Consider the following 27,711-nt stretch of genomic DNA (forward strand, 5'->3'; position numbering starts at 1 on the left):
AAAAAGGAATGAACAGTTTTCACATCCTGTTTTTGTGTCAGTGCAGTATGCATATCAAAGCATTTGCACTATGGCTAGCAGTGGAACAGGACAAAATAATATTTCCTTATGAATTTATCTTGATTGATGTCTTAACATTTCTGCTCAACCATAAGTGGCTTCACACAAAGCAATGCTGAGGGAGGTTTCTCTCTTTTACACAATTTTGCTAAAATATTGTAAGAGATGATTTGATAAAACAAATTAGCTCACTGTACTGCTAGGGTTTTCATTGTGTTTTATTAAAATGCAGCAGGAACACACCCAGTATTGTCAAGAATGATGTATGTTCTCCAAAAAGGATATCTATAGTCTTTATTTATAGTGAGCTGTTCAAATTTAACTCTTGCAAATGGGTTGCCATAAAATATCACGATGTAACCTTTCAGTGTTGTGTGAACCTCTAAAAACTAAAAGTGTTTTGAAGATTTTAAATGTTTAACAACTAGTGTATCGATTTACTACTCAACCCTGCTTACTGTGGGCAGTAATTTTTCTTCAAACTATTATCTAATAGCATAATAAAGACTGAAGTTCTTCAACTTTGGTGCATACTTCAATTATACATATATTTAGTTTTTGAAGCACTGCTTTGTGGCATTGGATCTGGAAAATACGGTAACCCTGCATATTGACTGCAATATTTTGTGATGAAGATATTAAATATTTTTGTTCTGACTTCCATATATGGTAACACGATGGCCTAAAGCACAACTCTCCTTTAACAAAGTTGTGTTTTATTTCAGTTCACTATTAAATCATGAATAATTTTAAATAAACAAAAGTTGATTAAAAAGTCTGTAATTAAATTGTTTTCTGAGACCAGTCAAACAGAAAACATTACTGAACAGCAAAAATAAGGCACAAAATAAATACAGGAGTGCTCTGACCCAGTCAACAAAAATTCAGGCAGGTTCTCTTAAGTGCCTATGAAATAAATTTCTGTATTTTTTAGTTATTCATTTTTTAATACATGTGTACTCTTTTTTTGGCATTTTATTATAAAATTATTTTTAAGAATTATCATATCAGTTGTTGTCCAGTGAAAACTGCCTTCTGACAACTATAATACTTTTATACCTGTCTGTAATTGTGTGGTTCTTTCAATTTGTGTACCCAAAACTTTCAAAACTGGCAAGACGTACTGCAACTGTAAATTACAAACACACCCTAGAGTTCTGCAACAACTATAGGGATCATTATATTTGCACAAATAATAAAATGCTTGAATCTAGCACAGTCTTCAAGAAGTATGCAGTATGATTACTTGCTTAGTCATTGCACATTACATCTTGCAGTTTTTTTACCTTTAAAAAAGCATGGAACAAAAATGTCACTTGAGATCTGTTGTCTTTTTCCACACAACAGACAGATAAACTCATTGTTCCTTGTATACAGTTAAAGCACACACTCAACAGGATCACATCTTCAACTGTACATATAATAACGCCATAACAAGGACTGATGGCATAATGTGAGACAGAAGCATTTTCTGTTACTGCTTGTTGCCACCACCACGGGGAAAGTTGCCACCTCGACCACCTCTAGGATTGTTGCCACCACGGTTTCCAGGTCCACCCCTCTGGCCTGTAAAAACATAGTGCTTTCTTATTAAATATAAAGAGAGAACATTTTTAATGCACTAGCAGAGAAAAATTAGAAGAGCTAAACAACTACTTTGTTTCAGTAATAACAAAAAATCAGTTTTCAACTTTTAACTCTTACACTAATAGCTACCACAGCAAATGAAAATACATTAGACAAGGAATGGAAACACTTTCATTTTAGCTACTTGTGCATCACTGCAAAGATGAGTAAAACAGACATCAGTACTAGCAGTACACAACATTCATATTACCCCAGTGGTACAAGAAAGGGTACAACAATGACCAAAGCAAAAAACCCTAACAATGGGTACAAAAATTAGTGGGCAGTAATTTTTATTGTTGTAGGTGTTTTGTATAACAGCTGCTTGATTCTATTTTCGTAGATGTTACATTGAAAAACAAATAGTTTAAGCTGGGGCCGTACTGACCCCAGTGATGGTACAAAAAACAAATTTTAATGAGTTGTAAACATAAAAATGAATGAAACATCATTGGATAAAATTGAATCATAGTGAGAACGTAATGTATTTTGAAAATAATATTATTGAAAACTAACTAACTAACTAACTAACTAACTCTCTCTCTCTCTCTCTCTCTCACACACACACACACACACACACACACACACACACACACACACACACACACACACACACACACACACACACACACGAACCGAAGAAGCATGGACAGCAGCCTCCCCAATTCTTCCCATTGGTCTGCCTTCCAGAACTGTTCTAACATTCATTTCAATAACTGATGTAGCACCAAATGAAACATACGAGGTGTGTTCAAAAATTAAGGTGACTATTTCATGAAAAAAATATTCATTCATCAATATTCATGTTGTCCCCTTCAAAGTAATCCCCTCAGATACAACAACACTTTTGCCAATGCTTCTTCCAAGCCTTGAAGCACTTCTCATAAGTATTTTTTCGGTACAGCCTTGAGTACTTCCCACGATGCAGTTTTTTATTTCCTCAATCATTGAAAATCTTCATCCTTTCATTGGTCTCTTCAGTTTTGGGAACAGGCAAAAGCTGCAGGGCCAAATCCTATGAATATGGTGGCTGAGGCACAATTGTGTTCTCTTTGGCCAAAAGATCTCTCACAAGCAACAATGAATGAGCAGGTGCATTGTTATGATGCAAAAGCCATGATTTTTTTTTTTTCCACAATTCCATTTGTTTTTTGTGTATTGCTTCTCACAAACTGCACATAACATCAAGGTAAACTCCTTATTGACCATATGACCTTGAGGCAAAAACTCATGATGCACTACGGAATGGTAATTAAAAAACCAGTGAGCAAAAGCCTGACATTTGATTGAACTCTGTGTGCTTTTTTCGGTCTTTGTTCTTCGGGATGCTTCCATTGGGACGATTGGGCTTTGGTTTCGACGTCAACCGTAAATCCATGTTTCATCACCAGTTATGACCCTTTTGAGCAAATCAGGATTATCATTGACATCATCAAGAGCTCCCAAGTGATGCACATGCGACAGTTGTTCTCATAAAAATTGAGAAGTTTTGGAACAAACTACACTGACACACATCTCGTAACCGAAGCACCTGAAAAAATTGCATGACACGAGCCGACAGATATGCAATCATCGTCGGCAACTTCTCTTACGGTAATGTGACGATTTTCCAAAACAATTTTCTTCTCAGCTTCAACCATATGATCTGTTGATGTGCTTTGGTATCCAGAGAGAGGTTCGTCATTGGCATCTTCTAGGCCATCTTGGAAGAGCTTGTACCACTTTTTTTTTTTTACTTAGAGCGGACTCACCATATGTCACGGTCAACATTTCAAGTATGTTAGAGCACTTTGTTCCATTTTTCACACAAAATTTGATGCAAATTCTTTGCTCCATTTTTATAATAATCAAATTGCTGAGCACATAAAAACACGTCTAACCTTTCAACCTGTCAGAAACAAACTAAGTATGCTGTACACTTGGAACAGTGAACATCTGTTTTTGCCTGTGGAATTTGAAAAGTCACCTTACTTTTTGAACAGCCCTCATATGCTATGATAACACAGCACACCATGTCAGGATTCAACAGTTCCATCTCAAAGCCTCTTGCTAAATTACCAACTTTCCCTAATAGTTGAGAGATGGCTGCTACAGTTCACAGTATATTTATCCATTATGCTCAACCCCCCCCCCCCACCCCAAAAGTTTTACTTAGAATCTGCCACAAACAAGATGAATGATTTTCATTTGACTAATTTAACACTTTAAAATGCCTTACCTGCTCCTCTGGGACCACCTGGTCCTCCACGCCCTCCTCTCTTGTAACCACCAGCATAGTTACCACCACCGCTGAAGTTCTCTCTTTGCTGGTACCCATTCTGGTAGTAATTGCTGCCTCCTTCACTGTTTCGATAGCCGTAACCTAGCATTAAGGACACAGAAGGGGAGGATGAGAAAAGTTTTCCAAATTTCAATGCAAATCATTTTATATACCATGCTATCAATTTTATATCACAATTTTTTAAGGAAGTACAAAATGCCGTAGGAACTATTTAACACATACCAACACATGTGAAAACATAACTGAACAATAAAAAATAATAGAAGTAAATTTGTGCTACGCATATGTTATGTTCTCACATGACTGGAGAGGCCAATGTTACAACAAGCTCTAGCAGTAGAGAACAGTCTTAAGTGGAAACATAAAATCAACTGCAAGCATGCCACAACAGATCAAACTGGACAGGATTTATCTCTATGCTGTAGATTTTTCATAATCATATTATTTGGGATGTTACACAGCATGCTGCAACAACAGACAGGTGCTGGCTTATGCAATTTGATCATAGCATGGGATTAACATTTTTGTGCAATGGATCTCTTTACTAATGGTTTACGCTGTAAGCTGTGAGTGGACTGATGGCACTCCATGCCACTGTACGCTTTCACTGTCCAGAAACGAACAGCTAATTGCACTGAACAGCTCTGCTTTAGTGGAAAATATGTTTTTAGATGATTCCCTCTCCAACCTGTCCCAAAACAGTGCTGCATGTGTTTTATGATGCTACCAATCTAACAGCTTACAGTCAGAGGGTGGAGTGGCAGGCAAGTTCAAGTATGATGGTTTGAGTTGCCATAGTGTGAAAGAAAGCTAGGATATTTTTACTTCCCCTCTTGTTTTGCCACCTGCCTCCTTAAATTCGTTTTTTCACTTTTAACTAATTACCATTAACATATGTGAATATAATCTGTATTTTCAAAAAAGAGAAAGGTTGGCTCTCAGTTTTAAGGAATATAACAAGATCTAATTTTGTGCTTAGTTTTAGGTATGCAGTTTGTTTTCTGAATAATTTTGATTATGCCTAGTTAATATCTTTTGTTATAGGGTGAAATCAGTAATTGTTTCACAACTTAAATTCTATTGTTGACTTATAAACAAATATAAATTCTGTAATTATTGTAAATGTTTGGAAGACTAAATGCTAGTAATCTTAAAGTATCTATTCATCTCTATTCGAAAACATGTTAGCAAAGCCAGCCTTAAATTAATTCCCAAGTACTTAGTTTTGTCAAAAGTATTGTTTGCAAAACTATATATGTTAATTTAAGGATTTAAACAAAATTCGGCTTTACCCTTGCAGTAGAAGGAACTGTTAAAAAGACGGAATTGGATGTATTCAGTTAATTTAATGAGTTAAGTTTTAATCGTAATTTCTGTAATATTAACTTCGAACAATGTGTAGTTTCAGTACTGTGAGGATATATAAGGGCCCCTTTCCTGGAAGGAGACAATCAGTCCATGGCCGAGTTTCAGATGGGAAACCTGTGTTGGTTGGAACAACAATGCTTCAACTTAACTGTGAAATAAGTGTTACACAATTAGGCCGTGCCGTAAGACAAAGACTGTCTGCTCCATACGTGCCTTTCTATTCTTCAGGAACTGTGAACTTTATGGTTAGGTTTTTACTGCTTGTAGATGTTCAATAGTAAACTATTGTAGCAATATGTGGATGTTTGCCTGCAACCTATATATGAGGCTTATCAAAAGTTAAACAATAGAGCACTGGCCATATAACTGTGTAATATTGTGGGGTTGTGAACAATGAATGTAAAAGACTGAAACGCAACTGTGCATGTCGGCTACATCATTTACAGTAGACAGTAGTTGCACTTCCACAACCCATGTTTCAACCAGTACGCCAACACAGAGGACAATCAACAAAGAAGAAAAGCAGGAAACGTCGTCACAATAGGAGATGACAAGTCGTTACAAAATTGCATTGCAGGTCTGGTATTGTCCAGGGTGTATATTACCCGAGACAACATGGAATTTTTTCAATCCGGGAGAAAACCGGGAAATACCCAGGAATTTTTCCTTTGGTTTAGCTTTCAGTTAAATTTTTGTAATTTTGACTGGTAAGAATTGATTCTCTAGCAAATAATGTTACTGTATCCAGCTACTGGAGAATGATGCAGCAATAAAATATAAACGAGAGGAAACAATTTAAAACTTTAGTGGCAAAAGAAATGCATAATTTACAACAACAAAACACCATGCATGCACAAGTGTCTGCAAACAGCAAAAATATGTCAAAGACTATGTAATACTTCGCAACAATACACTGGTTTCTATGAGCATGACACTACAACTGTTTACATTAGGTTCATTTGACGAATTGCCAACGGGCTCATGCGCAGTTGACTCGCGTGTGAGCAGTATGTTCCCACTTCCCACTACTTTAAGTGTGGCTGTTAGCTGTATCGGCAGTAGCAGCAAGCAGCCAGATGATAATGAACAAAATTTTTCTCGTGTGTCCTAGCTGCCACATCCTTGCATGCGCAGAGTTGTCCGAGTTGTAGTGGGGAGAGGGTTAGTCTCCACGTGACCTGTGTTTGTGTTAAGTGATTTCGCTGATTCCTCTTCGTTTACAGCTCCCACGTCAAATGAAGACAAAATGGATCTCTCTGGCTGGGAGCGATCAAGTGAATTAAAATACATTCACATAACTATGGAGGGCAAAAATGTATTAGTTCCAGTTTTCTGATTTTATTTCCAAGTTATTAGCAGTCAAGCATTAATCACCTTGCAGAACAATGAAGTTATTTCTGTCAGTTTGCTAAAGAAATTTGACTTTATTGATCTTTCTGCTGAGGCAATCATTTTATTTGAAACTAAGTTTTACATTCCATAGTATTGGCTACTTCCAACTGTTCGCTGAATTTAAAGTGCGTTTTCATCTTCTGCCATGTATAGCATTATGCCATAATGAAGAACCAAATGAGACAGTACAGTACTGGTAATCCAAGAAAATTTACATCTCAAAAACCACACTGAAAATCTTAATATCAGATGGTACCTACTTCATTGTGAATGTGGAAAAAACCAATGTGCACTTCAAGCCGAATTATGCATTTTAGTATGGTTTACCAAATTTCGATGCTCTTTGAGTATCCTCCGATACCCTTTTTCTTTTATGGCATAATGTAAGCTCTCTTAATGCTTTATACATATGAACATGTGGGCTTCCTACACCACTGCAGCTGCGCACGCGCAATAATGCCTGTTTTCTGGCACTATCTGGCAACTGCTAAATCGAACCTATTTCTAACAGTTTTGGGATAGTATTGCGAACAGTGGTTCGAAAAGCGTTATTTTCAAACGCAAGATTAGTTATGTTACGAGGGAGAAAGTGGGATGAATTTCTTAAATCGCAGAGCGTTTGAAACTGAACACATTGAGGACCACCCACTTACAAGAGTTTCGAGCCCAGAAGACCCGTCATTTATGTCATTATTTTAAGTTTACTGGCACATTTGTGTGATGTATCTTAAAGTATAAAACATACAAAAAAGATCAATATTACATGTGGAAGCTCAGCTTCTCTTGTAGCTATACTATTTTTTTTAATTCCGATTTTGGCCTCTTTTCTCTTCTGCCAATATGTCTTCATCCTCTCTCTGTGCTGTTCCCTTCGGTCTTCTGTCCACACTGTTCCTCCAGTTCTTCTCTTCTTCATTTCAAATCCTTTAAAATGTTGAATTTTGTCTCTCATTAAGTCTCTGTTGGTTATATCATCTTCTCCTATACCCATCTCCTCTAAGTCTGCTTTGACTTCTTTGAACCAGGTAATTTGGGTTCTGGGGTTCTTGTCAAAAAACATGAATATTTTCTTTGTCAGCCTTTCATCATTCATTCTTTTCAAATGGGCGTAAAAGCTTACTCTTCTCTTCCTCATAGTATCTCCCACTTTCTCAATTTTGTCATACACTTCTCTATTACTTCTAAGCTTCCAAGTCCCATTCTCAAACCTCGGCCCAAGTACTCTTCTAATGATTTTTCGCTCCTTTTTTGCTATAGCTTCCATTTCCTTGTTAGTGTTCATTGCTAAACATTCAGATGCATACAGACACTCTGGCTTAATCACCGTGTTGTAGTGCCTTATTTTTGCGTTAATTGATACCGACTTCTTGTTGTACACATTCTTTGTTAGCTGGAATGCCATTTCCATTTTTCTTGTTCTTGTTTTATTTCCTTCTTTATCTGAAGCATTGGGCTGGATGATTTCCCCTAAATATTTGAAATTAGAAACCTTCTTTATCTGGCCATACTTTGTAATCATATTGTTCGGTGCCTCTTTTACATTGGTTAGGTACTCTGTCTTTTCAAAGGACATTTTCAGTCCTGCTTTTTCTGCTGTTTCATTCAGAATATTGATCTGTTTGACTGCTTCTTCCAAACTTCCTGCCAGAATCGCTAAGTCATCAGCAAAAGCGAGGCAATCTACTTCTAATCCATCCTTTATTCTTCCTAATCTGATTTTTTGTATTCCTTCTTCAGTCGTTTTCTTCCTCCACTCTCTAATAACTTTTTCTAACACACAGTTGAATAGGGTAGGTGACAACCCATCTCCTTGTCTTAATCCTGTTCTGATTTTGAATGGTCTGGATACCTCACCACGGAACTTTACTTTTACATAGGTATCCGTAAGTGTTTCTTTGACGATTGCGACTGTTTTCTTGTCTGCTCCAAACTCCCTAAGGATGTTAACCAAGGTTGTTCTGTCAACGGAGTCGTACGCCTTCTTGAAGCCAACAAACGTGATAAAGATGTCTTTTCCTCTTAATCGTCTATATTTAATAATTAACTTCAAGTTTAAAATTTGCTCCACACAAGATCTTCCCTTCCTAAAGCCTGCTTGGTATTCACCAATTTCTTGATCAAGTTGTTTCTCCAATCTGTTTTGTAGGGCCTTAGATAGAATTTTATACGTTACCGGAAGTAAAGATATCCCTCTGTAGTTATTTGCATCGGTTTTATCCCCTTTCTTGAAGATGGGGTGGATTAATGCAGTTTTCCATTCTTCCGGTATACGTTCCGTTCTCCAAATCTCATTGATTATTCCCAGTAGTTTTTCTTGAGTTGTATTATCCACACTTTTCCACATTTCTGCAATTATCATGTCTTCCCCTGGTGCTTTATTGTTCTTAAGGTTTTTAATGATTTCTCTGATTTCTATGAGGCATGGGGGTTCAGAATTATTGTTTACTGTGTTTGGGGTGTTGGCTGGTAATTTTTCAATAGGTTCCTGACAGTTGAGGAGTTGTTCAAAATATTTTGCTAATATTTCACAATTTTCTTCATTATTCATTGCCAGTTTTCCACTGGTATCTTTAAAACACAGATTTGGTGCTACATATTTTTGTAGTTTCTGTCTGAATGTGCTGTAAAAGGATCTGTTATTGTTTCTCTTAAAATCTTTATCCATTTGAATAAGTTGGTTCTTTTCAAATAGTCTTTTTACTGATCTAATGAATTTTGCTGTAGAAGATCTTTGCTGTTTGAACTCCAGGTAGTCCTTATCACTTTTGGTTGAGTGCCATTTCTTCCATGCCTTCATCCTTTGTTCTATTGCTTCCTCACATATCTCATCCCACCATTTGTGTTTCTTTCTCTTTTTCATTTTTGCGACTTCTTGAGCAGATCTTACTATTCCTTCTTTTATATCTTCCCATTTATCCGAACATATAACTATGTTTTGACAGAATTATTCTCTTTTCTCTTTCAAGATGTTTGCGTCTATCTTTTGAGTTTTCCTGTTTTGTATTTGTTTCTTTCTTTGTGGTATGAAATTTAATTTGATTGTCGATAAGTAGTGGTCAGTTACAATGTTTGCCCCTTTCTGAACTCTCACATTCATTATTTCTTTTTGATTATAGTGTGTGATGGCTATGTGATCTATCTGGAACTCTCCAATACTTGTGTTTGGTGATTTCCATGTTTTCTGTTTCTTAGGAGGTTTTTTGAAATTTGTAGACAATTTTAAGTTATGACCCTTGCATAGTTCTATTAATCTTTCTCCATTTCTGTTTGTCCTTTTGTGAGCCGGGTAGTTTCCTACTGTTTTTTTGTATTTTTTTCTTGGCCTATTTGTGCATTGAAGTCCCCAAACAGTATTTTCACATTTGATGTTGGGATTTTAGAAAGTTCGTGGTCTAGAGATTCCCAATATGTATCTACTTTCTGAGGGTTTTTCTTATTGTCATTGTTGATGGGTGCGTGGCAATAAGTGTATAGGTTTTATTTAGGGCACGGAATGTGAGAAAAGACAAGCGTTCATTAGGTGACGAAGTCGGTTATTGAGTTTACCCAGTTAGATTTCACGATGAAGCCTGTTCCAAGGTGGGGAAGGCCTCTTCCACATGGGTTCCAGCCTTTCTTTCCTTTAAATATCCTGTATCCTTCATAATCCATTAAATCTTCATCTGTAAATCTGGTTTCCTGCAGCGCACATATTTGGATTTTATATACCTTCAAGACTTTGGTGAGCTGCTTCAGTTTTCCCGGCTTCAAGAGCGAGTTAATATTTAGGGTTCCAAAGAAATGTACGTTGTTTTTCTTCAGTTTAGAGGATTTTGAATTTCTTGAACGACATGGTGCTTCAGGCTCTCCAGAATCCTTAGGCCTGATTGCGCTGCTGTTAGCGGCGGAGGATTGGTTACCTCCTGGAGTAGTTCTATCTAGAGAAAGTGACATCATGCATAGTTGTTTGAAATTCAGGGGGGAGATGGCTTTTTGGGCCATTCCGAGGTTAAAACTGGGATTGTAAGTATGTACATTAATGTAAACCATTATCTTTTCCTCTGTGTGTTCGCACTATGTAACAGTGATCTTGCCATTAGCTTACTATAACATGTGTCCTATGCTCTGAATATCTGCTGTCATCGGCTGGCGAGGTCACGTGGCATGACATACGACTTGCTTATAAAAGGACATTGCAATTTATTTCAATGCTCCGCGAATTAATGTGCTGTGTTTGGTGCAATACGAATTTATACTTAGGTAATATGAAAATATGCAGTGTATATGTTGCTGCACATCAAAAGTCTTTTGAAAACTTCTCTCCCAGTCTTTTTTCCCCAGGAAGTTCTATGCCATTGTATAAAACGTTAACCATTCAAAGGATTGATAAGTTTTATAGTTCTGAGGGGAAAAAATCTACGGAAAACCTTCTGTCACTTAGCACAGAGAAAGTGTATTTTCACCCGGGAAAATTATATTTTTTAAATGGGATATCTGGGAATTTTTTTTTCCTTTTCCATGTATACACCCTGTTGTTCCTACCATTCCTCTTTTGTTGGCTTCTCCAAACGTCCTATTTCGTATTAAATCTAACGTGTAGCATAACGTTCATTTTGGTGTCACGCATCCATAATAGCATCGTCTTACTACAAACATGTGCTCTGTTCTAGGAAGGTTAAAATATAGCATCCCATCAAGGACAGATCACTACTTGTGAAATACAAGATATGCCAAACAATGGATAGGCATGCGTAGAAAATATGTAGTCTGCAAGAAATCTTTTTGCTGTACAGCTCAACATGCCCCAATGTCCGTCTGGTGTGTGTTGCATCAATGTTTACACATGAAATCACACAAAATGGTGAAGGTGATAACCACGTGTGTAGTTCTGTAATTTCGTTCTTGACAAGGTGGAGGATGACAGTTGTCCTCTATGCTCAGTGTTTAGCGATGAGGTGACATTCCATTTAAATGGAAAGGTGAACTGTCAATGTGAGAATATGGGGCATGGAACAACCATAAGAAGTTCTGCAACATAAGAGGGACACTAAAATTTAGTATGTTTTGTGCAGTTTCATGAGAAAATGTGTATGATCCATTTTCTTTGCTGAGAACACTTATACAGGAAGCACATATGTCGATATGCTTGAGAACTTTCTTTTCGCGCAGTTGGAGACTGATTCGAATGACTTCATTTACCAACAGGATGGAACACCGCCACCCTGGCTTCTGGAAGTGCAGAAATTTTTATATCAATGGTTTACTGAACAACAGGTTAGTTCTACTGGACCAAATGATTCAGCCTTACATTACTAGCCTCCAAGGTCACCTGACCCAACTGTATGTGATTATTTCTTATGGGGATTTATAAAATACTGTTTATGTGCCTCTGTTACCAACAGTTACAACAGTGTATGAACTGAGGCACTGCGTAAGAGCAGTTGAAGCTGTAACTCAAGACATGCTCACTGCAGTGCGGGAACAATATGAATGCCCCAATGACATATGCCGTGCATCTCAAGGGGTGGCGGGGTGTATTGAACATCTATGAAAGGCGCGCGAAAAACAGTTTCCGGCGCGCGAAAAACAGTTTCCGGCGCGCGAAAAACAGTTTCCGGCGCGCGAAAAACAGTTTCCGGCGCGCGAAAAACAGTTTCCGGCGCGCGAAAAACAGTTTCCGGCGCGCGAAAAACAGTTTCCGGCGCGCGAAAAACAGTTTCCGGCGCGCGAAAAACAGTTTCCGGCGCGCGAAAAACAGTTTCCGGCGCGCGAAAAACAGTTTCCGGCGCGCGAAAAACAGTTTCCGGCGCGCGAAAAACAGTTTCCGGCGCGCGAAAAACAGTTTCCGGCGCGCGAAAAACAGTTTCCGGCGCGCGAAAAACAGTTTCCGGCGCGCGAAAAACAGTTTCCGGCGCGCGAAAAACAGTTTCCGGCGCGCGAAAAACAGTTTCCGGCGCGCGAAAAACAGTTTCCGGCGCGCGAAAAACAGTTTCCGGCGCGCGAAAAACAGTTTCCGGCGCGCGAAAAACAGTTTCCGGCGCGCGAAAAACAGTTTCCGGCGCGCGAAAAACAGTTTCCGGCGCGCGAAAAACAGTTTCCGGCGCGCGAAAAACAGTTTCCGGCGCGCGAAAAACAGTTTCCGGCGCGCGAAAAACAGTTTCCGGCGCGCGAAAAACAGTTTCCGGCGCGCGAAAAACAGTTTCCGGCGCGCGAAAAACAGTTTCCGGCGCGCGAAAAACAGTTTCCGGCGCGCGAAAAACAGTTTCCGGCGCGCGAAAAACAGTTTCCGGCGCGCGAAAAACAGTTTCCGGCGCGCGAAAAACAGTTTCCGGCGCGCGAAAAACAGTTTCCGGCGCGCGAAAAACAGTTTCCGGCGCGCGAAAAACAGTTTCCGGCGCGCGAAAAACAGTTTCCCATTCATCAAAAAACAAAATCATTGTATATGTTTATTAGTTTCAGAAATACAGACATTCCAAATTGGATGATTCTTTTTGATACTCTCTGTATTTTAGTGCCATACAGATTTCATTAACTCAATAGGCATTTACTTTTAAGTCACGTAGAAAATTAACTGGTGACTGTTTAAATACAGCATCCAGAAAGAAGACTGAATTGTTTATGCTCAATTTTCTTTCAACTAAATGACACACAAAATGAATGAAACCTTAATGACTGTCCATTATTTTTATGGTAAAAGTAGTAATTGAGAAGTGAAGTTCACTTTATCCTTGTCAGCATAAACAACTGACAGTTGTCATTATCTGGTTGGTATTGGTTAGAAACAACAGCAAGAATGAATACGAACATTACTACCTTTGGACACACAAGGCATCTGTCAATGAGAATGACATTTCTTCCTGTTGCATCCATCTCTTGGCATCCAAAATAAGAAACATACAAATTTCAAGAGTCATCAATGCATTGCAAATAAAACAGTAGGTGAAAAGTGTTTTAAAAATTTTTAATGGTGGTAATTTCTTCCAATGTTGAATACTTTACTTACTGCTTGATATCATGGTCAGTTGTTATTGTGTCCTTATCCGTTTCCCCAAACCAACCTGCCAGCCATTTGATGGGCTGAAATCAAATCTTCAACTCCCTAGTTTCAGAGCAATTTCTTCGACCTTGTCTCTGAATAAATTTCTGCCTTTTGGAATGTTTCTCATGAAGCCATTTTGACAGTAGGATAACTTCAAAGTTCTAAAGCAGCCTACATCTTCAGCTTGGGTGCATAGCTTCTGGTGTGTGATGTGTCAGTGATCGCTTTTAAATTTTTACGCGTAAAAAAGAAAAGTGTACCTGCACGCATGGATAAGTAAGGAGTGAGGTATAAGCAGTTCCTCTGACAGCTTTATTATTGATTCTCGTAGAACCTGGTGTCAAATCCAGACTTTTTATCAACTTGAAAACAGTATTGCAATGATGCATAAGACAAAGCCCATGTGATCACGTGTGAGCCAGTCACTTTTATACTTTCAAATCTCCCCCATAACTTATGAAGAGGTTACACTTCATACTACAATTTCAAACTTTCACATTTGCTCCATTGTCAGACAAAACTAATGGAAGTCCTCTCTTGCAATGATCCCTTTTAAATCTTTCAGCACTTTACTCATTTCACAATAAGGCCACCTATGGTGTTAGTGGAGTATGTCTGCACTTACACTATGTGATCAAAAGTATCCAGCTACCGTCAAAAACAAACTTTTTTCATATTAGGTACATTGTGCTGCCACCTACTGCGACCTCAGTAGTCATTAGACATTGCGAGAGCAGAATGGGGCACTCCGAAGAACTCGCGGACTTCAAACGTGGTCAGGTGATAGGGTGTCACTTGTGTCATACGTCTGTATGAGAGATTTCTGCCCTCCTGAACATCCTTAGGTCCACTGTTTCCTATGCTATAGTGAAGTGGAAATGTGAAGGGGCACGTACAGCACAAAAGCATACAGGCCAACCTTGTCTGTTGACTGACAGATACTGCTGACAGTTGAAGAGGGTAGTAATGTGTAATAGGCAGACATCTATCCAGACCATCACACAATAATTCCAAAGCACATCGGGATCCACTACAAGTACTACGACTGTTGGGCAGGAGGTGAGAAAACTTCGATTTCACAGTCTAGCGGTTGCTGATATGCCACACATGTTGGTAAGTGCCAAACGCTGCCTCGCTTTGTGTAAGGAGTGTAAACACTGGAAGATTTAACAGTGGAAAAATGTGTGGAGTGACTAATCACAGTACACAATGTGGCAAATCCAATGACAGAGTGTGGGTACAGCAAAATCCCGGTGAACGTCATCTGCCACCGTGTGTAATGCCAACAGTAAAATTCGAAAGCGGTGGTGTTATGATGTGATCGTGTTTTTCACGAAGGGGGCTTGCACCACATTTTGCAAGGCACTATCAAATTCTAAAGGTGGCAGGGGTAAAATAGAGGGAGCGAAAGGCTATTTACAATTTGTACAGAAACCAGATGGCAGTTATAAGAGTCTAGGGACATAAAAGGGAAGCAGTGGTTGGGAAGGGAGTGAGACAGGGTTGTAGCCTCTCCCCGATGTTATTCAATCTGTATATTGAGCAAGCAGTAAAGGAAACAAAAGAAAAATTCAGAGTAGGTATTAAAATCCATGGAGAAGTAATAAAAACTTTGGAGGTTTGCCGATGACATTGTAATTCTGTCAGAGACAGCAAAGGACTTGGAAGGGCAGTTGAATAGAATGGACAGTGTCTTGAAAGGAGGATATAAGATGAACATCAACAAAAGCAAAACGAGGATAATGGAATGTAGTCGAATTAAGTCGGGTGATGTTGAGGGTATTAGATTAGGAAATGAGACACTTAAAGTAGTAAAGGAGTTTTGCTATTTGGGGAGCAAAATAACTGATGATGGTCGAAGTAGAGATGATATAAAATGTAGACTGGCAATGGCAAGGAAATCGTTTCTGAAGAATAGAAATTTGTTAACATCGAGTATAGATTTAAGTGTCAGGAAGTCATTTCTGAAAGTATTTGTATGGAGTGTAGCCATGTATGGAAGTGAAACATGGACGATAACCAGTTTGGACAAGAAGAGAATAGAAGCTTTCGAAATGTGGTGCTACAGAATAATGCTGAAGATTAGATGGGTAGATCACATAACTAATGAGGAGGTACTGAATAGGATTGGGGAGAAGAGGAGTTTGTGGCACAACTTGACCAGAAGAAGGGATCGGTTGGTAGGACATGTTCTGAGGCATCAAGGGATCACCAATTTAGTATCGGAGGGCAGCGTGGAGGGTAAAAATCGTAGAGGGAGACCAAGAGATGAATACACCAAGCAGATTCAGAAGGATGTAGGTTGCAGTAGGTACTGGGAGATGAAGAAGCTTGCACAGGATAGAGTAGCATGGAGAGCTGCATCAAACCAGTCTCAGGACTGAAGACCACAACAACAACAACATATCACAGCACAGGCCTACACTGATGTTTTAAGCACCTTCTTACTTCTCACTGGGGTGGCAATTTTATCTTTCAACACGATTGAGCACCTGTTCATAATGCACGGCCTGTGGCGGAGTGGTTACACCACACTAACATACCTGTAATGGGTTGGCCTGCACAGAGACAACAAGGCCAGCACCATACCGAATTCCAGCATTACCGATGGAGTCCACGAACTTTTAAGTCATTTTCAGCCAGTGTCCATATACTTTTCATCACATAATGTATATAACACTTAGCTGCCTACTCCAAGTTTGGTGTCTAAAAACGGTTGGCGACAGTTTTCCTTTCATTAATCAACAGATGACAAGTTGGGGCCAACTGTTGCTGTCTAGGGAGACAATCAAAAAGCAGGAAATAAGCTTCAAGCAATATATTTTAGTGGCGCATATGTGAACAGAACAGTGTAAAAATTGATTATTTCACTGTAGTGTCACTATATATTTAGTTTGGAAGCTTCATTTTGTGAGTAACAGTAAGCTTCCTTTTTATTTAGAACCTTTATCACAAACTTTAGTCCAATATAGGTGAACCACTGAACAAAAATTTATAATGAACTATTGGCAAGGTATTTCAAAAGTGAACAATGGGACATCAGTTTTGCAGGAAGTTTATAGCTTGTAGGAACCCTAACCTTATTTCTTGTGCTGTGCATTTTGTTTCTGGCACACTACAATTCTGGGTGCACTTAATGAACCCAAGATTTCACCACCACCAGCAGCTAAGTGGCTACTCAGGTTTGGGTGCGTCTGGTGAGATGCTGTGTATCCAACCAACAGCGACACACTCACTCACTCACTCACTCTCTCCAAATTACCTCCCAAAAAATGAACATCAAAATTTTCCTTTATTGAATTAATTCAACTTTTCCTTCTTGTTAAAATTGTATTCCTAAAGCATGAAGGGAATAGAGTGAAATCTAACAGAGAGACAATACCGAGGTGCTGCCTGATCACTAACACGTGCTCCTGCCACTCAGTAGTAAAATTTACACCAACATGAAGTGCTCTGAATGATGTGCACACAAACACTACAATTGAATTATTTCCCCTACTATTGCTCCAACCCTGATAACTGCCCTCAGCCTACCTAAGTTTAGCAAGGGCAAATTTGTAAAACAGTTTGTGTTTATTCATCAAGTCTTGTTATTACTTATTGTCATTTCTGTTTTAATTTATTATTGTGCTTCTGGTAAACAGTAAAACAAATTTTTATTGTATTTTGTGGATAATTAATCAGTTTGTGGAATATCGTACCTATATACGATTTCCTTGTCATATCACCTAAGTCAAATAAGTAACCATTTTGGTTTAAAAGTGTGCTACATGCTAAAACAATCAGAAGAACTGTATCACTTAAAAACTAGCGATGGGAATTATCTAAACATCAATTTTGTGGCTGGTTGCTGTTTCACACAAATTGACTAGCATTTCCTCTACTTTTGCCCGATATGATGAAAATCTTCAAACTGTTCTTGCATGGTTGAGATAGACGCACAAGTTCCTAAACAGTTCCCGCAGCTTGTGCTAGTTAAAAAGTGATTCCCTTCCAAGTTTGTGTCAACCATTTATCACTCACCAGTACAACTTCATAGATTCATTTTTGGTTCCTCAACTTAGGCCTTACCTTCGTAACTAATCTTCCTCATTGTTGAATGTGTGTTTTTATAATGCCATATTCTGAATTCAAGGAAACGGCACTCTATAAATCACTACAATTTAAGCTTGGATCATTTTTAGAAGGATGAACCATTCATTCAGAATGATTGAACAATGGAAAGTTGTCAGGCAAAATCAAACATTCAGGAGACTTTAATATGCTTGTAAATACATACCGCCACCACCTGAACTGCCACCACCTCTGCCATTTTGGTAACCACTTCCACCACGGCCTCTTCCTGAGTAACCATTGGATGAACCCCTTCCACCGCCTCCTCTGCCACCTCTACCACCACGGCCACCATAATTACGCCCACTTTGAGTTGCGTAATCTGCAAGACATAACTCAATTTTTAATATAATAGGAAAGTCTCAAGGAAGGGAAGAAAGTATTATACAGAATATGTAAAACTGTAGTGAGTCTACATTTTGAGTTCATTTTTATTAGGAGTAACAAATTCACTAAGAACTAACCAAATCTACAAATGAAAGTTTTGTAGCCTAAAGAAGAGGATTAGACACAAGAAACTAATGTTTCATAATAATAATAATAATAATAATAATAATTTAAGGAGCATTCAGAAAGAAATGAGCTGGAGGTGTAATTACAGGAACCAGTACCTGTGTGTTAGAAGTATTGACCCTGGCAGTTGAGACGGTGTGACAAGGCGTGAATGGCTTCCTCATAAAATTCCTGGGGCTGCCATGTGAACCAGTTCCACACGTACAGCTGGACGTCATTGTCCACATGAGTGCAGGGAAGGTTATGTTGATGTCGTTCTTTGACCAAGATTGGCCCCTTCTGATTCACTTCCTGCAGCATGGGACAATAGTGAATGCCCAGTGTTACTTGCAAACCTTGACCACCCTTCACCAAGCGATCAAATCAAAACAATCAGGCAATCTCACTCATGGAGTCATTCTGCTCCATAACAATGCAAAGCCTCATATGGCCAACACAGTCAAGGCACTCCTGCAGAAATTCAAATTGAGGGGGGGGTTTCTTGGCCACCCTCCACACAGTCCAGACTTCTCTCCGATTTTTCGTCCCCTTAAAAAGGCTCTAGGGGGCAAACGATCACCTCGGATGACGATGTCCAGCTGTACATGCGGAACTGGTTCACACTGCAACCCCAGGAATTTAATAAGACAGCCATTCACCGCCTTGTGTCACAGTGGGGCAAGTTTCAACAGCCAGGGTCAATACACATACAGGTACTAGTTTCTGTAATCATGCCTCCGGCTTGTTTCTCTTTGATTGCTTCTTATAATAATAATAATAATAATAATAACAACAATAAGAATAATTTGTTTACTGTGCACATGGCAGTACAAATTAGTACTACATTTTGGCATCATCTTCCACACGCATAATCACCTGCACTTATGTAGTGTGTGATATCGCATAGAAAAGAACGTGGTTTGAGTTCGTGCAACTACTTTTGCACTAGTTTATTTCTTCATCAGAACCAGTGGCAGATACATATGAGGATGCGCGCCGCGGGTGGGCGTTGTAGTCCCCAACCAGCAAATAGGACGGTGGGAGCTAACCAAACAGATGAAGGAGATCTGTTTTTGCCATTGGTGTGGACAATGGAATGTATATGGTACAATGAGAGAAGGTGAATCCAGAAAGGGAGAGACGTACAGCAACAGGTTGGAAGGAATGATGTAAGTGGATTGGGTGATAATAGATAGTATCATGGAGGAGAATCTTAAGTCCCCTGTGTGCCAGTAACTGAGGGGAGATCAAATCGAACCGATTGGAAATGAGAGAAGACAAAGCGATCTTGGGGACGTAGCTTTGTTTCCTGAAGACAGAAGATGACGGGGGAGTACGATCGTAAGAGGATCGACAGTTCATTCCAATCAAGAGTGAATTCCATAGATATTCTAATGGATAATTGACATAGGGTGGATGAAAAAGGAAAAATCTTACCATGGAGGCAGTCAACTCAGTGACCACTGAGAGCCGGTGGCCGACGGCATGGAATGGCATTCAGTCAGAGGCAGAAGAGGCTGATGCATAGGTTGTTTGGCGGCAGCTCCTGCCACCAGTGATCAGCTGGTTGATCTGCCCCAGCGGTGTGTCTTGGCGACACTGAAGACTGCCAAGAGTGGCTAGTGCTGGGTGATGTAGTACAAGAGCCGCCATGGTGGAGGAGGAGAAGAACTGTGTTTCGTTTGAGCCTTCTTGGAAGTAGGACATTGAGATGAAGGAGTGGAGGATTGCAAGCTCTGGGTACGTAAAAATTCTTCACGAGTAGGCTCTTGTTTTGTATGTCTGGGTGTCTGATTCTGGGGCCCGTGATTTAGCAGGAGCCAATGAAGGTTGAGCCTTAGAGTGAGCAGGTGATAGTGGGGAGGTGGAACAGGCGATCTTTGGGCTGGCCGATCTGACGACTGTGGCACTAGAGGTGAGATTGCAAGTCTGCATGATTACCTCCTCAGTAGGTCGAGGAGAGGTGAGGAAAGTGCTGTATTTACCCTCTGGGAGAACAGTGGGCTTTCTACTCGTGAATAACTTACAAGCAGCAAAGGTAGACACCTTTTCCTTCACTTTGATTTCCTGAATAATTCATTCATCTTTAAAAATAGGACAATCTCTAGAGGAAGCAGCGTAGTCATCCATACAGTTGATGCAGCGAGGGGATAGGGTGGACAACCACCCTCATGGGCATCCCTGCCACAGGTAACTCATTGAGCTGTATTGGAACACAAGTGTCTGGTATGATTGAACCTCTGACACCGATAGCAATGTGCAGGGTTGGGGATACTAGTGCGAGCTAAAATTATCTTAGATCTCACTTTAACATTCGATGGCAGTTAACTGTCAAATGTCAAGAAGAGAGTGCATGTCAGTAACAATTCCTTTTCAATCCTTTTCATCACTCGATGTACGGCCGTTACTCCCTGATCAGACAGGTAATTTTGAATGTCCTCATTTGATAATCAGTCAAGTGATCGGGTATGAACCACCCCGTGTGATGAGTTTAACTTCCATCTGGACAGGGAAGGTTTGCAGCAGCGTGGTTTGAAGCAATTTTTATGCCTGGAGGGCACTGTGTTTCTACCAGGTGTCATTTCGTAACTGGGAACAAGACTTTACAGGACCTGCAATTGCATCGACACCTTTCTGAATAATGAAAGGGTTTACTGTTGAGAAGTCTTGACCATCGTCAGGCCGAGAAACAACTGCCAACTTTGGCACTAAGGGGAGAATTTTCTGTGGCTGAGACTCGTGTAGCTTTCTCTTGTGGGCAGAAGTTGTAGGAACCATTGTGAAGGTAGCCCCCATGATTACTGGTATCTCCAATGGCACGCTCCTAAGTGGGGGAGCTCTCTGAGGGCACTCCTGCCTTAGGTGATTGTCCACACCTCAAGTCATGCTTCCTGAGAAATGAACGGAGGGACTGATCGCCACATTCAGAAGGTACCAGTTTGGCTAATCACCCCTCCCTGGGCCTGGTCTTTACCAGGGGTATGTACATGTCCTACTTGTCTACCCGGGGTGGGGAATTACGCGTTACCATCACCAGATGGGTGCAGGAATGCATGGGTCAGCCTTCAGACATGCACAGGGAGGAAAGAAAGAGAAATGGAGGAAAATGAAAAGGAAAGAACAGAAGAATTCTTCAACGCCACAGCGGAGAAGGTGGTAAAGACAGGAATCAAGGAAAACACAGAGAAACCACGTCACATTTACAAGCTGTCATCGTACATAGGTGCTAAACATACTCCCAGAGAGAGGGAAAATGGGAAGCGAAGGGGTGGGAGTGGAGATTGAGGACAGGGAGGGATGTGGAAAGGGAAGCTATGCAGCTCGGAAAGGAAAGAGCTGCAGTATCTCAGGGTCCTGTATTTGCCATGCATATATTCACGAGAGAGAGAGAGAGAGAGAGAGAGAGAGAGAGAGAGAGAGAGAGAGAGAGAGAGTTGTGAGTTGTGAGTTGTGGACCTGGGGGGGGGGGGGGGGGGGGCAGCAGCTTTCCTATGTAGCACACACGCATCTGTGTCATTGTATTTTATACGTTTCTGTTTGACACAGATAGCTAACACATGCCTATGAGAAAAGTCGCAGCCGTTTTAGTAATCTCAATACGTTATTCTGTTTGGCATTTGCTCGAGAACAGTTGCGAATATTCTACTGACTTCTTGTACAGAGAACCTTCAATATGTAGCATTATAAATATGGACTATTTGCTGAATAGGAAACTAGCTTACATTCAGAAGTAGTTGTTACGAGACCTAACAATATTTTTACTAATAACTTAACAGTTACTACTGATGCATATATCTCCAGTAATAGTGACTTTCGAGAAGATAACTAAAACGCATTGTTACTATATAGGCCCTCTACCGAATGCACGAGAAACGAACGGAATCGACAATAGAAGTTCCACACACATACTAATTGCCAGATGATATCATTGGAAACTCGCCCTTATTTTACTCATCATAAGGTACAGGTTGGCTTGTCGCTTTCACAGTAGGTATTTGTTCACACTCCCAAACATTCTGGCAGCAAATGTTCTCAAAACAACAGAGGCATATAGAGAAGGGAAGCAGAGTCGCTGCCAGGTAGTCAATTTGAAAGCTACAATTGTCACAATAACTTGGAAGTGATAAAAAGTGAACAACTGATTATTTGCATGTGACATTTTTTATTATGATATAAGTAAAGGTTGCTGAAGATATCTTTAGCACCCCCTCCTTGAGGTTTTTCTGTACCCGCCACTGTTCAGAACAGACCACGAAGCACTTCTTTGAGGAATTCAAAGATGTGAAAGGGAAATTTTTACTATTTATGTTAATGGAGGAGTTACATTTCATGTATGCTATTGCCACAACTTTTGCATGGGACTTGCATTATGCTGCAACAAGCAGCTACCCACATCATTTCAATTTGATTGTGGACTAATGTTTTTTGGTAGGAAGCCCAATTAAAATGAAGTATCTGATATAGTATTTTATCCATACTGAGCAACTGTAGTTGTATATAATCAGCAACTAGTTTCACAGAAGAAATTTAATTTCTTAACTGGTTTTAGGCATTATTTGCCAATGTCAACAATAAGATAAATGCAGCATATTGCTGTGGTCATGTGGTTATTGTTAACATCTGCAAATAGTTAAGTAGTTACAACCTTTTGAAGGGCACTAAGTGCCTAAAACTGTTCTAGAAAATAAATTCTTTTTATGCATTTGCATGCTGACTAGATATATATTTGACACCCGTCACATGTCACTACAGCACTGCCACATCAACTGTCAGCTCCACTTCTGAACACTTAAACATGGTGCAGACTGTCAACACGGGCAGGATATGATTTTGCTCATTGTGGGGTGTGGTAGGTAAATCAGCTGCTAGCCATGCCCAATAATGGTTTTGAGTATGCACTGCACTACTAAAAAACTGAACTGACACTGAACACTCACAGTAACTAGAACTTCCAATAACTATGTGAAGAACAAGATGAAATAAATACATATGGTGAGATAGGAGGATATGAAGTATCACCATCACAGAGGAAATAGAAGATGATATACAGATAATCTGGATGTAGAGAAAGCTGTATTAGAAATGAAAAATGGCAAAGCTCCTGAAGTAGATGACACCACTGTGGAAATGATTAAAGCTGCATGATCTACCTGAATTCAGTGGCTGTATAGAATGAGTATAGTACAATCGTATGGAAAGATTTCTGATGACTAGATAAAGCAAATCATTGTACCTACCTTTAAGAAGGGTAATAAAGGGTTAATAAAGTGTTCTGTGAGAATTACAGAGGAAAAGAACAACTGTGCCACTGCACAAAGGTTTATGGAAAGAATTTTACAGAAAATCAGGAGTAATATAACAACCACAACTAAAAGAATAGCAAGGATTTCAACCTGAAAAATCAACTATAGATGCCATATTTACACCCAGACAGGTTGTGAAAAAGAAAAATTTGGGAGACATCGTAGATATAAAAAAAAGCCTATGACACTATTAGAAGGGAAAAGATACGGCAAGGTCTGAATAAAATGGAAATACAAATGAGAAACACGTATAAAATATGCCTGAATTGTTTTATAATAGATGGCAAAAAATCTGAATGGCTTAGAATGGAGAAGGGGGTTTAACAAGGAAGTTCACTATGGGTCAACAGCAGCTGATATTAAAATCAGAGCACATACAGATTTGATGATTTGGGAAGAAATGGGAAGAACAATTAAATGCATGCAACCGAGTAACTGTAGAACCAAATAAGCTTAACAAGAAATGAAGTAACGAAAATCAGGAGGGGAAAATGAAAGATTTAAGTTGTAACAAAATAGGTAAGGAAGTGAAATCCTCAAGTGGAATCAAAATAGGTAAGGAAGTACATGCTTTCAACCATTTATGAAGTAAATTAACCACGAAAGGTAACAAGGGTGAAATTTGAGAGAGAATAGAAAATTGTTCAGGATTTTATTATCGTGTGTCTGACATAGTTAGAAATTTGAAAATACCTGCCAAATCAAAGATCACAATATACAAGTCATCACTCACTGTTTCTCATCATCAGCTGGCAGAGAAACCCACTAGTAATCTAGCATACACTTCGTGAAATAGGAATTTGTTCTACAACTAATCCTAACAATTTTGACAATGTCACTTAGTACACTGCAGTGAATTTTCTCCATGATGGCTTCACTATGGCTATAGTGTTGTCTGGAATCAAATGTGATCGCTGTCTACCAGGAGCACTGACTTCATATTCCACAATCTTCTTCATGGACTTGCTGCTGTAAGAAAACTATCACCATCATCATATGACTGATTGCAGTAGGATTTACAACTTCACAATGCAGAAGCCAACTAACAGAACACAGTCTAGCCCTGGTGTCTGTAGCTAGCTGGTCGACCAGGTTTACAACAGTTCTGTACTGAATGCTTTTTTGTAGCGTCACTGAACACCAGTCATTTAATTTAGCAACTCTGGGTCTTTTCCACTATTTGTGCACTATATCTTTATATATATATTGAGGGCAATTTTAAGTCTTTGCATGAACAGTCCAATTTCTGCAAGACTTTCTCCATTTTGGTTCAATTTTTTTGGAGTTTTGACTCCCGTATGCTGTAACACCACCTACAAACAGCCCCACTGAGTTTACAGCCCCACATTCGCCGGATCATTTATAGATATTGTGAACATAATGACCTTATAACCCTAATTAAAGTTACATATACATCTGACAGAATTGGGCAGTTAAGAACATTTTCTTATTTAACTGTACCTCATATCAGTATTACATATGTAAATGCAAATTCTACAGAAAAAGGATTTCACACAGTCACAAACTACTGAGTTTCACCAGATTGTTCAGATTTTTAAGAGTAGAAAATTTAGTATGAATCAAACTGATCAAAAATTCTACTTATTACCGACTGACAAATTTATTACTTATTATTAATAACTATTAATAAACTTATTAATCAGAAGTTTAGAAACACTGATTACTAAATTAGGCACAGAATAGCATTGAAATACAGAGTTAGGAGAACAATATTTTGCAACACTATCAATAATGGCTGTTCCACAAACAGTCGTGGCCATTCTATAATTGACAACACTTCTGCCCTCACCAAAAGAAATGAAGTCAAGGAAATGTGTATAAGCATCAATTGTTACTTACTATCTGTTTGGCCTGCAGTACTCCATTCTTCAGAAGTCTGGTTACTCCAGTCTCCTTGGCTGCTTACATGCTGCCACTCATCCCCTGAACCAGCATTGTCAGTACCTTTCCAATCATCAGCTGCTACTGCATTTTCTGGAGTGCCCCAGTCACCAGCAGCTTGGTTCTCTGTATTTCCCCAGTCACCAGATGGAGTTGTCGTTTCAACTTGCTGCCATTCAGAAGTGTTGCCCTGAGCAGCAGTCTTAGTGTCAGGAATGGGCTGCTGTTCAGGCACCACTACCTGTAAGGGATTGACTACATACTGAACTATTCTTAGTGACTACTTTTGCAGAACTGATATCTTAATAGACTTATGATTATGTGGAGAACAAGCAGTTATTTCCACTATGTCATAAGATGAGGATCTGTTCTATGCAATATTTTCTTTCAATAATATATAGAATTTTAAAATTAAACTTCAACACTGAACAACCCATACAAAAGTAATTTATACAAATGTAAATATGTAATCTTGAGTGCCAAGTGGCAAACAGCCCCATTACATGACTTATGTTTCCTTAGGTGTAAACATCCAGCCCCATTCATGGCTTTGTCACACAGAAGAAGAGCAATATGTTGAAACCTACAGATGGAAAGAACCAGTTGGCTGATCTTCTGAAAATGCACTTGAGCGAGTTTCCTTTAATTTTCTGTGTGCAGAGTGTCAAGCAGTAACTATTTAGATTTTTCCTTTTAGACAAAATATAATAGCAGAAATGTTTTAGCATTCACCGTACTTCAGAGTCCACATAAAATCATACATCCCACTATAACGGTCAGGATAAGTAAATTTATATGTTAAATAAAGGCAAGAGCAACCACCTCCAGTAGAACCATGTTTGGTAAGGCACTGTGCTCGTACTATTTAATTCTTGGAGATTTTAGCTGTACGGGTGTTACGCTGTGTTTGATGTATGTTTCTATCCATAACAAACTGTTTCCTAATGCTAGAGAAATCCTGAAAAGTTCAGCTTCCTGACTTTTTGGATTTCAAACAGCAACTTACTTCATATTTGCATGCTTTGAGGCCAGAATTAGGAGGTGAAACAGGGACAAAAACAGGCTTTAGAGAACATACTACTGTATCACGCAATTAAAATTACTAAGAAAACTGCACTGTTCAAAACAGTCAACTTAATTAGCACTAATGTTTGTAAATAATTACGTCAACAGATAAGGCAGCACATGGGTTTTTTATCATCATCAATAACAATGGCAAGGAAATCGTTTCTGAAGAAGAGAAATTTGTTAACATCGAGTATAGATTTAAGTGTCAGGAAGTCATTTCTGAAAGTATTTGTATGGAGTGTAGCCATGTATGGAAGTGAAACATGGACGATAAATAGTTTGGACAAGAAGAGAATAGAAGCTTTTGAAATGTGGTGCTACAGAAGAATGCTGAAGATAAGGTGGGTAGATCACATAACTAATGAGGAGGTATTGAATAGGATTGGGGAGAAGAAGTTTGTGGCACAACTTGACTAGAAGAAGGGATCGGTTGGTAGGACATGTTTTGAGGCATCAAGGGATCACAAATTTAGCATTGGAGGGCAGCGTGGAGGGTAAAAATCGTAGAGGGAGACCAAGAGATGAATACACTAAGCAGATTCAGAAGGCTGTAGGTTGCAGTAGGTACTGGGAGATGAAGAAGCTTGCACAGGATAGAGTAGCATGGAGAGCTGCATCAAACCAGTCTCAGGACTGAAGACCACAACAACAACAACAACAACAACAACAACAACAATGGACTCAACCAGTAAGCATCAGAAAATTGTCCATAGCTATGTGATCAGCAGCATCAAGTCTGTGTGGGGGGCCCGGGGTCAATTCCTGGTAATGGCAGGGATTTTTCCTTTGTGTGAGGACAAATTAGATGTACTCAGTGTAATGGGGCCCACTGAGGAGCTACTTGAGTGAGAAGTAATAGTTCTGAAGGCCGGCAAACCAACAACAGTCAGGAGAGTGGTGTGCTGACCCCATTTCACATCTGAATTACTCAATTGGCAGATGAAGACAATGTGGCTAGTCTGTAATACATGGCCCATTAGGACCAGTAAGTGAAGCCTGCTTTATTGGATGAAGAGGGCAGTGTGAAGATGTGCAGTAGCAACAGACAGTTTATCCCACGACATGACAGCCACTGGTGTCCTGCTGTA

General features: G+C 39.4%; 1 protein-coding gene across 2 annotated transcripts in view; it reads right to left on the minus strand.

The window, feature by feature from the left end:
• Positions 1-824: 824 nt before the first annotated feature.
• LOC126252901 (caprin homolog) overlaps positions 825-27,711 on the minus strand; it is an 82,912-nt gene continuing 56,025 nt past the window's right edge. For both annotated transcript variants that reach the window (XM_049953876.1, XM_049953875.1), the window contains exons 9-12: positions 25,514-25,796; positions 18,025-18,180; positions 3,905-4,048; positions 825-1,626 (exon numbers count right to left, since the gene is read on the minus strand). In XM_049953876.1, the coding sequence (XP_049809833.1) occupies positions 1,535-1,626; positions 3,905-4,048; positions 18,025-18,180; positions 25,514-25,796 (675 nt within the window). In that variant the 3' untranslated portion in view covers positions 825-1,534. The remainder of the gene's footprint in view (positions 1,627-3,904; positions 4,049-18,024; positions 18,181-25,513; positions 25,797-27,711) is intronic.

This window comes from Schistocerca nitens, chromosome 4 (genome assembly GCF_023898315.1).
Source record: "Schistocerca nitens isolate TAMUIC-IGC-003100 chromosome 4, iqSchNite1.1, whole genome shotgun sequence".
Lineage (NCBI taxonomy): Eukaryota > Metazoa > Arthropoda > Insecta > Orthoptera > Acrididae > Schistocerca > Schistocerca nitens.